Here is a 15,651-nt window from a genome sequence, read left to right as displayed (position 1 = left end):
TATTTGTGTGGTAAAAGAGCCTGGGGAACTTGTATTCCCAAGGCCATAGTTACAGCTCATCTGCTGTGGCTTTACCGCTCTGGGGGTGGAGAAGGGAATTTGCCATACTTCTTGAACGTATTTATGCTTTTTGGTTTTGGCTTTTTTCTTAAATATGTCGGCTGAAAGGAGGAGTAAACACTAGTAGAAGTACAGAGACGGTAAACACCATATTTAAACAGATTTCAGAGAAAATGGGCTTCTTGCTAACAGACATAACGCAAGCAAGAGGCTGGTATCATTCATTGCCCATGTATTTTGTGTGCATGAATATTTTCTTATTGGCATTTGCATTAAAGTTGGTTTATAATGATTGTTAAATTTAGGAGCTAGTGCACCCCACACTGAGTAAGCTAAATAGGTCTGCTTTAAAAAAAAAAAAAAAAAGGAAGATATGTTTGGCTTTTAGCCTTTGCATACATCCAAGGAAGGTAAACACTAGGGTGGCAGTGAAGTTTGTAATAGATTTTGCAAAGAGTCCTTGCTGGTGACTTAAGTGTGTATATATATATAGATATAGATAGATAGATGTATGTATGTATAAGGTTAAATTCCTTATACATGAAACGTGTGACTTCAGCTGCAGGAATAAATTGGTTCTTTACCAACATGTTGGTATGTTAGTAGAATATCTGTAAACTTACTGCTGAAGCTATTATTTGCTTGTTTGCTGTGGGAATTTTGCTTGGGAAATGCAGCATATCAACGTTAATAAACTCCTCAGTTTCACAGTATGGTGAATTTCACTGTGGATTATTTGACTGTTGGCTGAAATAACAGAATTAAACCACTTTTTAGCAGGGATGCTCAGGGCTCATTACTTACAGTATATGTAATTTTTGGTTGTTTCCGTAGCTATCTATGTCCCACATATTAAATCATACAGGCATTTTTGTCTAGTATGCAACTATCAGGAAATCTCACAGATTTTTTCAGTATGCGAATATAAATGCTGTAAATATTACTGGAGATGGTATGACTAGCTGTTGTGAAGGTTATAGGGCTGTCCACCCTCATACATACTTGGAAAAATCCAGGTATTAAAAGTACAGTAAAACCTTATCAAGTAATATTTGAAAATGTCAGAAGAAACTAGGTCATTATACTTTAAGGGTCTAGATTTAAAGTCATTTAGAAGATGGAAAATAAAAATAAAATATATTTCTTTTTAGTTCAATATGAATCCAACAAATGTTTAGTAAGATTTAAAAAAAAAATAGTCTTCTACTATCTGTAGGGCTACGTGCCTTTTCTGAAGCCAGTGGTAGTCTTTTGCAGATGAGATTATTGCATTTAAATTACTGCCTGCATGCAATGGACTGGGTAGTACAGCAAAACCAGCCCTGCTTGGGTTTAGACTGGAAGCAGAAATGACTGTTGGTGGGTGGCTTTCTAGTATTTGGGTGGTGAATATACACATACATGTGAGTTTGTGTCCAAAACACTGCACTAATAAAATGGCAAAGGAATGGCAAGAAGAGATTGTTTTTCAGTGTCCTGTTGTTCGTGGCGCTTTCACCTCTCAGTTTTGCTCTGAGCCCGCTTTTTGTTCCACCAGTGTCAATACATTTCCCAAGTGAGGTCTTGTTTCTCCAGCCTGATAAATGTGAGTGTTTCCTTGTGGCCGATCAAAGCCTATTGACTACATTGGGGCTCCATGTGCATAAATGTTCACCTGCTCTGCTCAGATTCCTGTTCCAGGGTCCTGGTGTGTGATGAGTAGAAGACACAAACAGGATTCTTGCAGCAATTTGATCGCCGCTAGTGATAGAACTGCACAACATTTCTTAGGATTTAAGCCTAGAAGGTGGTTTAATGCATGAAAAATTGCATGAAAGAGCAAGGTAAAGGCCCAGGCCTTTTCTGGGAAAAAAATTAAACCTCTCCTTATGAGCAGTGTGCTGCACAGTGAGAAGCATCCACTAAGTGGTATTGCTGAAAACAACAGATTCCCTGACAGTCAGTAATCAGGCATGAGTAAAGAACTGCTTGGGTGGGACTAATAATAATGTTGTAGATATTGGCTGCATGTTTTAGTACTGTGTTTGTGGCTATACTATTTGAGCTCTTTCATCACTTTCCTGCAAAGAGAATTGAAATGGCCTTATGGTTGAATGGATGTGATCTGGTAAAATTCCCAAATCCAGCCATGGGATGAAGGAAGAATGGAGATCATAGAATCAGAGAATGGTTTGGGTTGGAAAAGACCTTAAAGGTCATCTAGTTCCACCCCCTGCCATGCAGGGACACCTGTCACTGGACCAGGTTGCTCAGAGCCCCTTCCTCAGTGGATCTAAGTGCATCAGTAAGTCCCATGCCTCCAGGGAACATCCCTTTCCAGTTAGGCTGTAGCTTTGAGAAATGTCTTCACCAAGGATGTACTGGAATTTTGGTGGTGTAGATGAGAAGTGGAGATGGAACATGGCACCAGGATAAGTATTCAGGTGGTGAAGCAAAGAGAGAAAATAATTTCTCATCAGAGCTTGACATGTGAGTCCAAATTTCTTTTGGTGCATAATTGCAGAGAACTTGGGAGAAAGAGGGCTGGTAATGACAGCCTTGTTGATCTGCCAGTAGTCACCCTGCTGGTTGTAAATTCATGTAGTTGTTTGAATGGGTCAGTCAGCTATTTTATATGGTTAATGGTTACATGGGAGGTTTTGGTTCTGAGAACATTTTTGAAGGAAGAGAGAGAAACTACCTAAATTTTCTCCCTTCATTGTGCCTTCAAATTAGCTTCTCTATGACCTGCAGTCTTTGGAGGTAGCTGTATAAATGTATTTGCCTTTTTCCTGTCATTTTACACTGACAGAAATTACTAAAATGATCCATCAGGTGTTATTTTCAATGTTTTTATCAAGTTTGGCAACATCTGTAATAGTTAATTTATATTTTCTGGCATCAGCAGGAAGAGAAGTTTTTGCTATATGTAGAAGGAAAATGTAGACCATAGTCTATTCTGCCACCCTTTTGGTTGAATACCAAGCTACAAAAATACTCAAGATTCATGGTGAACAGGAGTATATACTAATATATATTAATACCTTGTGATGATAAGCAATGCATGATGGACTGTGCATTAACCTTCCTGACAAGCAGCTCTAAACTTTAGCACCAGATAATATGTTGACTCTTGTAATTGACTCTCACAATGATTATTTTGCTGAGTTTACCAGAGAGTAACTCATTTAGCAACTTCTGTCCAAAGCATACAGTAGATTATAACATGAACTGTTTTTTTTTTTAAATGCATGTTGTGTGCAGTAAACAAATACCTCTGAATCATGATTGCACAAAAAGCAAGATTTGTACAGTCCTTGCTAATGTAAGAAATGATGCTGTTGCATGGAAGTTGTTCTTATGGTACCATGGAGTGATGAACTAGGTGTGGAAAGTAGGTGTTTGCAAATGTATTTGAATGTTTCACAGCAATCAAATTGCACTTAGTGAGTATGGAAAAGTGCAGTACTAACCTAATATACTTGGGAGTTTTCATACATTGGGCAAAATGACTTTGCCCTGAGGCACCACTGATGCAGGTTCTCGTATATGACTTACTGTGAAACTATTAAAGTATATAAGAGACTTAAAGAATGTTTTAAATTGCAGGGATTGTTCAACAGGTGATGGCTCTGTTTCTAGTTTTGTTCCCATCCTTTTAACTTGTCCTATTTTTATCTTGGTGCAGGATAGCAATTTGATCTTCTTTTTTACTTTGGTATTCAGCTCCCCAGCACAAATTTGAGCCATTTTATATTCCTGTTTAGGGTAAGGATACATAGGTGGCAGATGACTGGAAAATTGCAGCATGATGTGCCATGGAACTTGATTTTCATAGAAACTTCACCGTTTCCCTGCTGCTGTCTGTGAAGGACACTTGGTTTTCTGTGTCTCTTTCAAGAAGCACAAGGATGTCTTGTTCTGTTGGCTGACAGAGATGACCATTTAACTGTCTGTGAAATTTCTTTGGCTTGTGCCTTATACAAAATACTAAAATACTAGCATCTCACATCCATGCCAAAATGCACATTAAAAATGTGGTTTTTTACAGAATCACAGAATATTCTGAGTTGGAAGTGACCTCCAAGGACCATTGAGTCCAATGCTGAAGTGAATGGCCTGTTACAGGGACTGAACCCACGATGTTGGGATTATTAGCACCATGCTCCAACCAACTGAGCCAAACTCAGGGTATACAAATCATCTTCAAACGTATTTGGCCTTGAGGACTGAGATCAGAATTCCATGTTTTCTTTGCCAAAGTCAAAGAACATAACAGGAGTGAGTTCTGTTCTGTTCTCTGAGTTCTGCCATAGTAAACAAGAGATATACAAAGGAGAAGAAGATGAGATATTCTGTGACAAAAATATCTTTTGAGAGAAAAGGCTGAGATTAGGGCAAATCTCACCAGAATTGTGATTGAAATGTAATTTGAAATATTTTGAAAAGCTACTGATTAAAGAATAAAAGAAGCATTAGAAAGAACATGCAGTAATGCAGCCTTCTGTCATGGTGTTTGGGACCCATTTCCCATATTTATTCATTCTAATAAGCAGAAGTGTAAATGTTCCTGCTGTGGCATGGGTTAGTCTCTGGAGCTGATACATGTATCAGATAAATCAATTGGAACTTGCCAGCCTTGGTGAGATGCCATTGGAGCAAAGATCCTGAGTGCACTGGCACTCAGAAACACCTAAATTGGGGAGTTATCTCTGTAGTAAAGAATGCCTAGATTCTAGTCTGATAATAAAGCCAGAGGGATTTAAGCCAAAGTATGAATATGAACCATGTAGAACAGTATAGGGTGAAAAATGTGAATATAGATCATGTCCCTATATGGAGTGGTTGCCAACAACTTTCAAATACTTCAGAATGAAATTAATGTTGTGATTTTTCTGTGAGTGTAAAATGCAGACTATCAGAAGCTGGTTTATAATGGCACTCCTGAACAAACTAGAAACAACTGCTGGGATTAAATGTGGAATGTGACTGAAATTCAGCAGTAGTGCAAAAAACAAGTTCCAGTCATAAAATGTGTAGCTGAAAGTGCATGTGCAATATCTATTCATCAGGTGAAAGCCTGGCTCAAAATGGTAGTGATAGCTGAGCCTTCAGAAACTTTGCAAGTAAGGAGAGCAACAACAATTGCTTAACACTACTTATTTCTACAGTCAGAACTAGATTTTCCCATGAGAAGTATGTACAACAGAATTTTTCCAAAGAACTAAATTTGATAAGGCAGTGAAGTAATGCACAAAGCCAGTACTGTGCTGAAAGGAAAGCAAAAAATTGCAAGAGATACCCACTGTAAACCTCTCTATACAGAAGTTTTGGAAAGTGGACAGGAAGGAATTGGTTTGTTAGACAGGAAAGTGTTTTATCTTTCTGTCTTCAAGTGGAATGGGTAAGCTACACTATATCTATAGAAACTTAAAACTCAAATTCCAAACCTTTTACCTCTAACAGTTACACTAATCACTTTCTGAGAGATTTTTGATGTAGATGTAGCAAAAGAAATAAAAAAGGAATTAAGAACCCTGAGAATGATGGTAATGCATTTTGGCAGGAGCATGGTAAAGCTTCAGCAGCACAGGGAAATACTCCCAAGTAATGTCCGAACCAGAAAGGCCGCTTCATAGCAAGTATTTGGATTTGTTTGAAGAGTGTCTAATGTTTGAAGTCTCAGGCCTTGTTTAAATGTGTTCCTGGCATGCATCTACCAGATCCCTGTGTGTGTTTTGCCTCAAGGTAATACATTGATAGAATTATTAATGTAGTTGCATGTAAATGGTTATGGTCTATGTAAAATAGATCAAAATTAGCACAGAACAGCTAGGATCACATTATAGTCAGTTATGTTCAGATGTGGATAGTGCAGTTTTTAGTGAGTGGTGCACATCTGTAAATAAAATTCTGTGGTGCCATGGAGTCAGGATTAATTACCTGTGAACTTTGCCCTCCAGATCTTGACCTAATGCTATGAGATGTGAAGCTGAATGTACTGGGTGAGAGAAATCAGCTATTTGTCCCCATTAGAGAGGTGTGTTATGAGTGTTATGTGTTGCTGCTTCTGTAAACAACAGAAGATGTGGCCAAACACTGCTCTAGGATTATTATGCCCTCTCTATGTACAAACAGCTGGGTCTTCATAGTGTTGGCAAAGCCTCACATGTCACCAGTGTCGCTGTTGCTTCCTAGAATGATTCCAGTGCCCCAAGCGTGCTTCTGGCATTTAAACGTACCCACTTGGATGAACAGGTTTTAATGCTGTGATAGACAAAGATAGCAGACTTGTCAGGGTCTAGGCAAAATTATTGGTTTAGTTAGTTGCTGTCTGGTCAGATCTGGGAAACACTGATGTCTGTAGAGGTATGGCAGATAACATTTTGTTAACACTGCAGTTTGATTCATTACCTATAACATTTTGTGGTTTCATCCCAGGTTTGATCTTCCCTTTCTTGAATTCCCTCAGAATTTGCGTGATCAGAAATTGCTATTATTATTATTGCAGGCAACTGCTATGCTGTCACAACTCCATACAAGGCAGAACTACATAAGGGCAGAATCACTGACCACAGTGAAGAGGAAACAGATTATAGTGTGTTTATCTGCTGCAGTGAATATTATGTAAGCCAGAGGGTTCAGATCCTGAAAGCGTGGTGCAGGGAATAAAGGTGGAATTCTGACAAAAAAAAGGCAATGTGATCAAAAAAGGTATGGGAAATTAAAGTAGTGTTAGACCAGGTGAGAAAGCAGTATAAATAAGGAACTCTGCACCGAAGTGCTGCGCTATTTGAGATTGTGTGATTGTGTTTGGTTTTTTGTTCCCAAGCTACGTAAATTGCAGGTGCACAGCTCTGGCCCACCCATAATTTCATTGGTGAGCAAAGACCTAAACTGAGGAAATACTGAATTGTTGAGTCCTGTTTTGCTGGAGAGGGACCATTCACTTTGGAGCTCTCCAGGACACAGAAAAGTCTCAGGTTTGGGGGCTGCCTTTTTCTGTTTATTCAATATTTGTGGTGTATTCACTAGTTCCTACCATTTTAGGCACCAGTATTCCTCTCTGCTTCTGTGCAGAGGATAAACCATTCTTCTCTATTTGATCTGTGGTCCCACCACAGTGGTATGTGTAGTCTCTCTTCAGGCTGAATTGCAACGTCTTAGAAGAGTTTGATTTTACTCAAATGTATCTCATTGTTTCACTCACCTCCAGCAGCAGGAGTGGAACTGACATTAAATTTCTGCAGCAGCAGAAAAGAAAATATTTCTGTGATTTTAAGAAAAGGAACTCATTGGGCGGAATGCTCTTAGGAATCTTCCAGCCTTGTCCACAGAAAAGGGTTGGTTGCAAAAGCTTTTCCCAAGGAAGAACAAGAAAGTCCATTCATTTTGTAAGCTTGCTTTCTGCAGTAGAAGTGGCATTTAAAGGAAAGAAATGGCCTTCCATTCTACGGTTCTTAAGTGTACAAGTTGGTATTAGCTATTGTCTTGATAAGAAGGCAGTAAATACTTGTTTTGGTTCGTGAAAATAGGCTATGACAATAAAGTTCAGAAGTTTTATCCATCAGGGGGAAAAAAAGCAGACCCAAAACAAATTTTAGAATATGGATACTCCCCCCCCCCCCAATAATGGTGGCAAGTAATATTGGGTAGTAAGTGCAACTGTAAGTACACTAACTTTTTTTTACAGAGTTTTCAAAATGTGCTTTATCTTGTTATATCGACTGTAAGATTTATGAACTCTTTACTTCAGGTGCTTTTACATTAAAAATTGTCTACTTTGGACAAATGCCCTTTTTTTTTTTTAACTTTCCTGACACTCGTGGTAAATTTTTAGAAAGGTTTGGTATATTTATTTTCAGTTCTCTCTTAACTACTACAGTAGAGGTTTTCTTCATGAGAGATAATGCTTTTGAATTTTCTGGCCAGAACTGTTTTGTGACAACTTTTGGCCAAACTTGCAATGCAATTTTTAGTTGTGTTTTCTTCTAAAATAAAATTATGTTTAGATCTGTAGTAATTTTTCGTTGTTTTAATGTAGTGAAGAACGGTTAGAGTATACTACACTATAGTAAATACTTATCTACTTCTGTATTTTGGTTTGATATTTTAGGGGTTTTATACAAGATAATATGAGTAAGCATACTCAAGTTTTCAAATGTATTAGCAAAAAAGTGTTGTAACCTTCTTAATCTCATTAAATATTTTCTCTCATTCTGATCTGAAAATAGGAATAACCTTTTGTCTAAAAATTGATGAGACAATGGAGAATACTTACAGAAAGCAACCTTAACACAAAAAAAGTTACAGCCATCTATTAGCTTTGTCATGCCAGCTGAAAGCCTGACTTTTAGGTAACAAAAATAGCTTTTGTGGATAAAGTTCTCTTACTGTGAATTTGTATTGAGGTGTGTCATCCTCCCCTTCTTTCCCCCACCCCCCTCTGCCTGCCCTGAGTAATTCACCAGAGTAAGAAAACCCTTAGACAAAACAAAAGTGATATTTAGTGGAGATGCTTGTTGGTAGTTACTTACTCAGTTCCCCTTCCTTTGGCAGAATTGAAAGGAATGGAGTACTCCATTATTTCTGACACACCAGAAAAGCATCTCTGAAATTACAGCAGATGTGGAAGAAATGACTAATAAATATCACATAAATGATAGTGGCCTGGACAGTGAAGGAGGAATCTGACATGCACAGTAACTGTATTTGGCTCATGACTCCTGTCAGATGATGAACTTTCAAGTAATTAATACCTGATTTAAAAATCTCTGCAAGATAGTTTGCCTTATATAGAACCTGGGTTTTTTGTATGAAAATTTGTACAAAGCCACTGCAAGGATTGTCCAGTTGTTGCTGCCTGATTAAAACTTCTTGAGACCTTTATCTGATAAGAAATCTTTTGCATACTGAAACCTAGTTGTTCACAAGCCAAAATATCATGTTTATTCAGCAGACTCCTGGTTATGTTTTTTGTCCCCTTTGTTAAAGAAAATGGTACTTGTTGGGTCACCAGACATTCAGTATGGGACGATCCTGGCTTAAGCTCATTAGCTGCTACTAGCGTGTGGTGCTTTTGTCCCCTTCTTTTCCCTACCCTCCCCCCACTTTCCTTTTCAATAGATACAGAGTCATCTAGAAAAAGATAAGGGATTGCTTTTGCTTCTGTGTGATAGCGTGGTCCAGCATGAGTGTACTTGATTTTAGCTACCAAATCTAATTGTATGCTCAGCTGCTTCAGGACCTTACTCTTACAACTTGAATCAGATTTTGTCTGTGATCTACCTTATTTCATTCCTTCATGTCTTGTCTTCTAGATCTCCTTGCTTGGTTGGTGGCTATTTTCTCCTTGCCCCTTCTTTTCTGCTCTGTGTCCTCTTCTCACAAAGGGCTTGGTCCTTTTTCTTCTTCCTTATAGAGTTACCATGAAGTTTTGAATAGTAAAGCTGGTGCAAAATGTACCTGGCTTCAATTTTGGTCTTCTTTCCTGAAACCCTTTGTTATTCCCACGTGTAGATTTTCTGACTTTTTTCTTTCAACCAGACCTTACAATGCGGCTTATTTTTTGCAAGGAGGACTGAGATGTGTATCGCTGATTTCCATCCCACTGGTTGTCCTAGAGATGGTGACTAACCTGCAAATTGCTGTCTACATGTCTCATCTCCCCATGGGATTATATATTCTGTGAAGTATTCACATCTGTTATCTTAGCCCATTATTCTGCCTCTTACTTTAAGCTTCTACTCATTTGGTTCCATTAAATCTTTGTACTAACATGGTCTATTTTCCATGTTTTATAATCTGTATCTCCTGGTTCTGATATCTTACAGTTTCAAATTACTGCCTTTGTCTTCATTTTCCCATTTACTATTGTCATGGGTACATTAACTTCCTTTTAACAGTATTACTCCTGGATTTGTTGTCTCTGGGCTCCAGTGATTTGAGGAGCCTTTTTCAGTGCTTTCAGCTGTTTTTAGTGACCTGTATTAGAGAGAATCATTAACTGAACCTTCACTCACTGAAGTTCCTGAAATCTCTGTGTCTTCAGACGGATTGGGCAAATCAAGGTAACTGCTAGAAGTTCAGGGTCTTTCATGGCATGGCCTTTTTGGTCTTCTTTTTGTTTGGATGGTTTGTTTTGTTGTTGTTTTTGTGGGGTGTTTTGTTGTTGTTGTTGTTGGGGGATTTTTTTTAGCTGGAAAGGGAATAACTTGATTTTTTTAAACCATAGCTTTTAACTTGGGTTACCTACGGGTCATTGTTCAGACAAGGCCCTGAGAAGTTTGATCTGGCTTAAACAAGGGGTCAGAATAAATGACCTAAGGAAATCCTTTCCAGCCTAAGTTATTTTGTGACTGTGGCGGGTTTTATGTTTTGACATTCTTAAGATAGCCATTTTAATTTATCCAGTGTTCTGACATGGAGTGCACCAGTAAGTCTAACTGGAATATTTACTACTTTTTTGGAGGCATGCCTCAAGTTTGATGGCTTTGTAGCTTCAAGACGTATGGGATGAGAGTAAAGAGTTATTATTAATCAGCACGGAACAGATTTTGGATTACAAAACGCGGATTGCTCCGTCCAGAAATCCTGATAAGCAAGTAATGGATAAGCAGGTAATGGAGCCGTCCTAGGAACTGTTCGTGGGCCGGGATGAGCCGCGCCGAACCCGGCCGCCACTGGGGGGCGCTGCGGCCGCACGGAGCCGCGCTGCTGCCGCCGGGAATTCGGAACTGAGATCCCAAATCAAACCTCTGGTTTACTGAGAATAAAGAATCATTATTAAGAATCCCTTGGAAGGAAGTACAGATTTAGCAACACTTCGGCGTTTTGGTTGTTTTGTTCTTCGTTTTGGTGGTTTTTTTAAAGGAATCTTGCAGTCTGTAACTCTGTGACGCGCTTCCCAGCAGGTTTGCCTTTTGACCAGAGGTTTATAGAATTTGTCATTAGTCGTTTCCTTAAGAGAAATGTGATTGCAGTTAAATCCGCTGAATCACAGCTTGAAACACTGTCATGTTATTAACTGGGTTGAGAGTTTGTCTCATGTCCATGTTTTCAGAGAAGATGTTGTGAAAGGACATGAGTTCTCTTTCAGTTTAGTCATTATTCTGTTCTTGTTGAGTTTTGAGTTTCCATTTATCTTTGGTTTCTCTTAAGAAGACTTAATATAGTTGGCTGCTTTCTACTCATTTTATCAGAGATTTTATTGGTAATTCAGACTTATCTGACTAGAGAAAGATTAGAACTTTTTCTCTTGCAGATTCACTTGGAGTTCAGGTGAACTTGCTCTTCTTGCCTTGTTTAAGGCCAGATTTTCAGACTGCTGTTTGTGCCTGGAGAGAGAAGGGTTTTCATCTCTCAAATGAATCTATATAGCTTTGTGTGGAAAGATACCCTTTTATCTTGTAGATGTTTTAGAGCAGCATGTTAGGGAGATGGGATCATTTGCTAAGGAGTGATGGAGTTAGGATATTTAATTTTTTTTTTCTGCATCTTTGTAAATGAAAAGGTTTCATGTTCGTCAGCTGCTTTGAATTCAGGCTTGACATCCTTAAGCTTTGCCAGGCTACAGCAGTGCTCAGCTATGAACATGTTTACGTTGCTACTCCTGATGTAGAGCTATCAAAAATGCAAGTTGGAGGAATATGCCAGTTGTAAGCATTATAATCATGTGCATTCATAAACAAGGTGAGATTCAGAAGTGATTTCTTCCATAGTAACTGACAATTCAATAGTTATTCATCACGGGGTTTACTGCACTTTTTTGGAAGCTCATGAGACTAGATTTGATGAAATTTTGATTTGATGTGACAGTCATTGGACTTAATCATATATGAAATTGGTTACCTGGAGCATGGATATGATGATATTGTGCTGAGCTTTCATAATATTTATGATGGTGTATTTTTCTGTATCATGTATACACTGGACCCACTAATACGAAGAATCTATGCATGTGAATTTTAAAAATTGAAACCATCATCTTGCCTGGCTTAGGACCACAAAGGAGTCATTCTGCCAGATTGATTTGTTTGCTATAATGGTATAATGTTGAAATAGGCAGGATTAGCTTTTAGAATCCTTGGAGAATGTGTTTAGGGCAGAAAATAGTGCAGTTTTAGCTTGCTGCATGTTTGCAAATTTCTTTATGAAAAGTGGGTGTTAGATGATATTGTTGCCATGAAAAATCTGAAATTCCAGCTGTTGCTTTGATAATTTAAATTTTGCCTGGTATGGTCACTGGCTTGAAGGATTAGCTGTTTCCCAGTGGGCTGGTGTTCCTGGCGCAGAAGTCTCACTCTTTATTCATGCTTACTGCCAGAATGCTTTGGGAAATGTCTGAAGACTGTCTGAGCTGTAGTGTTTCTGCAGGGGGTGTGTTTTGGTGGAAGGTTGAAGGTCTGTTTGTAGAGTGAGGAAGGGAAGCTTTTGATGCTGCTGTCCAGAGTGTAGGTGCTACAGGAACACAGCCTGTGGGGTTTCTATGCTGTCACAACCTTTTGGAAGATAAACTCATCTGGTTTGTGTTGTTACTAATGATATTATCTTGGGTCTAACCTCTTACTTGTTTTATATAGTGCAATACCTTTGTGTAATCATTGTAGGCAAGACTCATGTTGTAGATGGTTAACAAATGGTTAAAATGAAAGCTGTAATTTTGCTTTCCACTTTTGCTTTAATAAAATTGATGATTCATAGTTCTGTTTATCTTGGACTTTTTTGTAATGCATATTAACAGATATTGAGGCATTTTGCCTCTGAAGATTGTAAACAAAGCTTTTTTTAGTAAAACTCTGATGAAGTACATTGAGTTTTATATTACTGCTGACATCTATCTGAATACTTAATAGCTTTTGACATTTCTTATTAAAAATTTTTACTGTCTTTTTGTCTTAATATAGCAGTGTAAGACTGGAAACATCTGGGCTGAATGGACTTTAGCATCAAAAGAAGTTCTCAACTGTTAACTCAAAAAATTAACTACATCAAAATGAAGCAGGTACCAGAGATCCTTGGAAATACCAATGGGAAACCTCAGAATTGTGAAGTGAATCGTGAATGTTCTGTCTACTTGGGCAAAGCACAACTTTCTGCCACTCTACAGGAAGGCGTCATGCAAAAATATAATGGCCATGAGACTCTTCCATTTATTCCAGCTGACAAATTGAAAGATCTGACCTCTCGGGTGTTTAATGGCGAGTCTGGGGCCCAAGATGCCAAGCTGCGCTTTGAACCTCAGGAAATAAAGGGAGTTGGAACACCCCCCAACACGACTCCTATCAAGAATGGCTCTCCAGAAATAAAGCTGAAAATCACTAAAACCTACATGAATGGGAAGCCTCTTTTTGAGTCCTCCATTTGTGGAGACAATGGTGCAGATGTGTCTCAGTCCGAGGAAAATGAACAAAAGCCAGCGAACAAGGAGAGGAGAAGCAGAAAAAGAAGCATAAAATATGACTCCTTACTTGAGCAGGGTCTTGTTGAAACAACATTAGTATCAAAGACTTCAAGCACCACTGAAAAGAAGGTAGTACTTTTTTATGTTTTCTGTGTTTTGTGAGATTTGTTAATTGTACAGGAATTTCAGTGTTTGTATGCTCATCTTCAGGCATTTAGTAGGTGCTTCCCACAAATAGGGAGTCATTTTCTGTGCCTCTCTTTGTTTCAGCAAAGGACAGATGCACTCTAGTGCTGGTGCCTGTTTCTTCCCCAGGATGGGAATACCCCATAAATTCTGTTCACATATCAGTAAAGCAAGCCTGCAGAGCAAACCAGGGCATGTGGAAGTATGTGATGTATGATAGAGAAACTTCCTCTAGACGTGTAGCCAAGACCTAGTGAGGATGTTCACCTGAGCAAGGGAGGTGAGGAAGCATCTACATTTAGAGATGATCTTTATCTCCTGGAGAATGAGTTATTTTAGTTTCTTAGTAAGCAGATGTTTCAGAAAAAGACATACCTTTATTTCTGGTTCTGAATTAAAAGAAAAATGTACTCAGCAATCAGTTGGCTGATCAGCCAGCCTCTTTGCCATTAGATTTTGGCAGTTGGAATGTAGTCCCTATGCCTATTTGTCATCTGAAAAGAGCTGGTTATGCTTGTTATAACTTTTTTTTAATTGAAAATACCTAGATCTTGTATTTGGTGTCATCAATTTTGTGGTCAGTCTCTTCAGTTTTTTGCTTCTTTCAAACATGGGCAGAAATGGATATTTTGCTTTTTTTTTAATTTGCCTTACCAAGTTGTAAATAAGAACGCTGCTGTGAGTCCTTTCCCCCCTTCATTTAGCTTTTGTTGCTAGACTCCATTTAAAGGAATGTGGTTTGCAATAATTTTATCTCAGAGGAAAAACCCTACATAGCAGGGATATTTCTATGTATATTAAGTTTCTCAGTGAATAATTCAGAGTGGTGTTGTATAACAATGGTAAATGTTAATGAATGCTTTGGATTGTTAAAAGGTCCTGGTTTTGCACACCTTAAACACAGAACGTATGTTATGGTTTTCTGTCAGCTGCAGTTAATCATGGAATCGTGGGTTGAAAAATACCTCTAAGACCATCCAGTCCTACCATTAACATAGCCCTGTTGATTCTTTCTTTCTTCCAAGGTCGCACATGCAGAGAAGAAACACAGCTGCTGTATTGTTGATTTTATTTACAATCCTTTCCAATAAAACTAAATAACAAATGAGTTCACAGAACTGTGTAAATGTGTTTCTAGGTATCAGAAATATTTATCATTTGTTTATGGTTTGAATGTATAATTTATCTTAAAATTACCAATACTCATGTTTTCAGGAATGTTGTTCAGGAATTTGTTTTCCTTAAGTTTTTTAAAGAGAGTGTTTTAATACTAACTGGTTCAGACTTTTGAATCATTACTCAGCGGTAAAAGGTATGGGCAGAGTCAATATTTCGAGTAATTCTTTGTCCAGCTCATTGTTAATGAGGATAAATTGGACTAAAAATTAGTGTTTAATAGCATTGACGACTGGAGTATATTTGTGTGGATTTGTTGCTTTGTTTTTTTCAGAAAGAGGAGGTGATATTTAGTGTGTCCACCTGTGCAGTTTTTTCTGAAGCCTTTTACATTGGTTGTCCATTAGGGCTTTTAATTTTTCCTGGTGCACAGTTCATTTAAAATGAAAAGAAAGGTTTGTCTGGCTTCTTTGAGTTGTCTTTTGGGCAGAAATGGTCAGGAGAAAACCACGTCAGTGCTGTTTCCCAGAGTGGTTGGGGCTCAGTAGCTGGTGAGTGAGAGGGTTATTTGCTCCTGTGCCAAACCCCTGAGCTACCAAATTACAGAATCAAGGCAACCACCTGCTTGATCTCAGACCTTGTAATATTGCAACTCTGTTCTTTTCAGGGAGGTTGAAACAGAGGGTCACACTTCTGGCTTCTTTTTCTCCTAGCTTAGTGCACTTTAGAGCACAAAGGTCAAAAGGAGAAGCATTTAGAGGTTGCAAGATGTTATTTTATGATATAGCTCCTTGATTGTAAAAAACCTGGAGCTTTTCTTTCTCTCATAGGGAGGGTTTGCAACTGTGCAGATTTAAAATAAGGAAAAACAAATACGAGGGAACATGTGCCGGACGTGTTTCAAATGT

The 15,651-nt window shown here is 38.3% G+C and overlaps 1 protein-coding gene across 2 annotated transcripts in view; it reads left to right on the top strand.

Moving 5' to 3' along the window:
* Positions 1-15,651, top strand: part of NSD2 (nuclear receptor binding SET domain protein 2) — a 98,821-nt gene that overhangs the window by 25,992 nt on the left and 57,178 nt on the right. For both annotated transcript variants that reach the window (XM_066185301.1, XM_066185300.1), the window contains one exon: positions 12,945-13,570. In XM_066185301.1, the coding sequence (XP_066041398.1) occupies positions 12,974-13,570 (597 nt within the window). In that variant the 5' untranslated portion in view covers positions 12,945-12,973. The remainder of the gene's footprint in view (positions 1-12,944; positions 13,571-15,651) is intronic.

The sequence above is a fragment of the Chamaea fasciata genome, unplaced genomic scaffold (genome assembly GCF_029207755.1).
Source record: "Chamaea fasciata isolate MVZ Bird 193981 ecotype frontalis unplaced genomic scaffold, bChaFas1.0.hap1 SCAF_6, whole genome shotgun sequence".
In the NCBI taxonomy this organism is placed as follows: Eukaryota; Metazoa; Chordata; class Aves; order Passeriformes; family Sylviidae; genus Chamaea; species Chamaea fasciata.
Note: the sequence above shows the minus strand (reverse complement) of the source record. Positions and strands in the feature narration are given on the sequence as shown.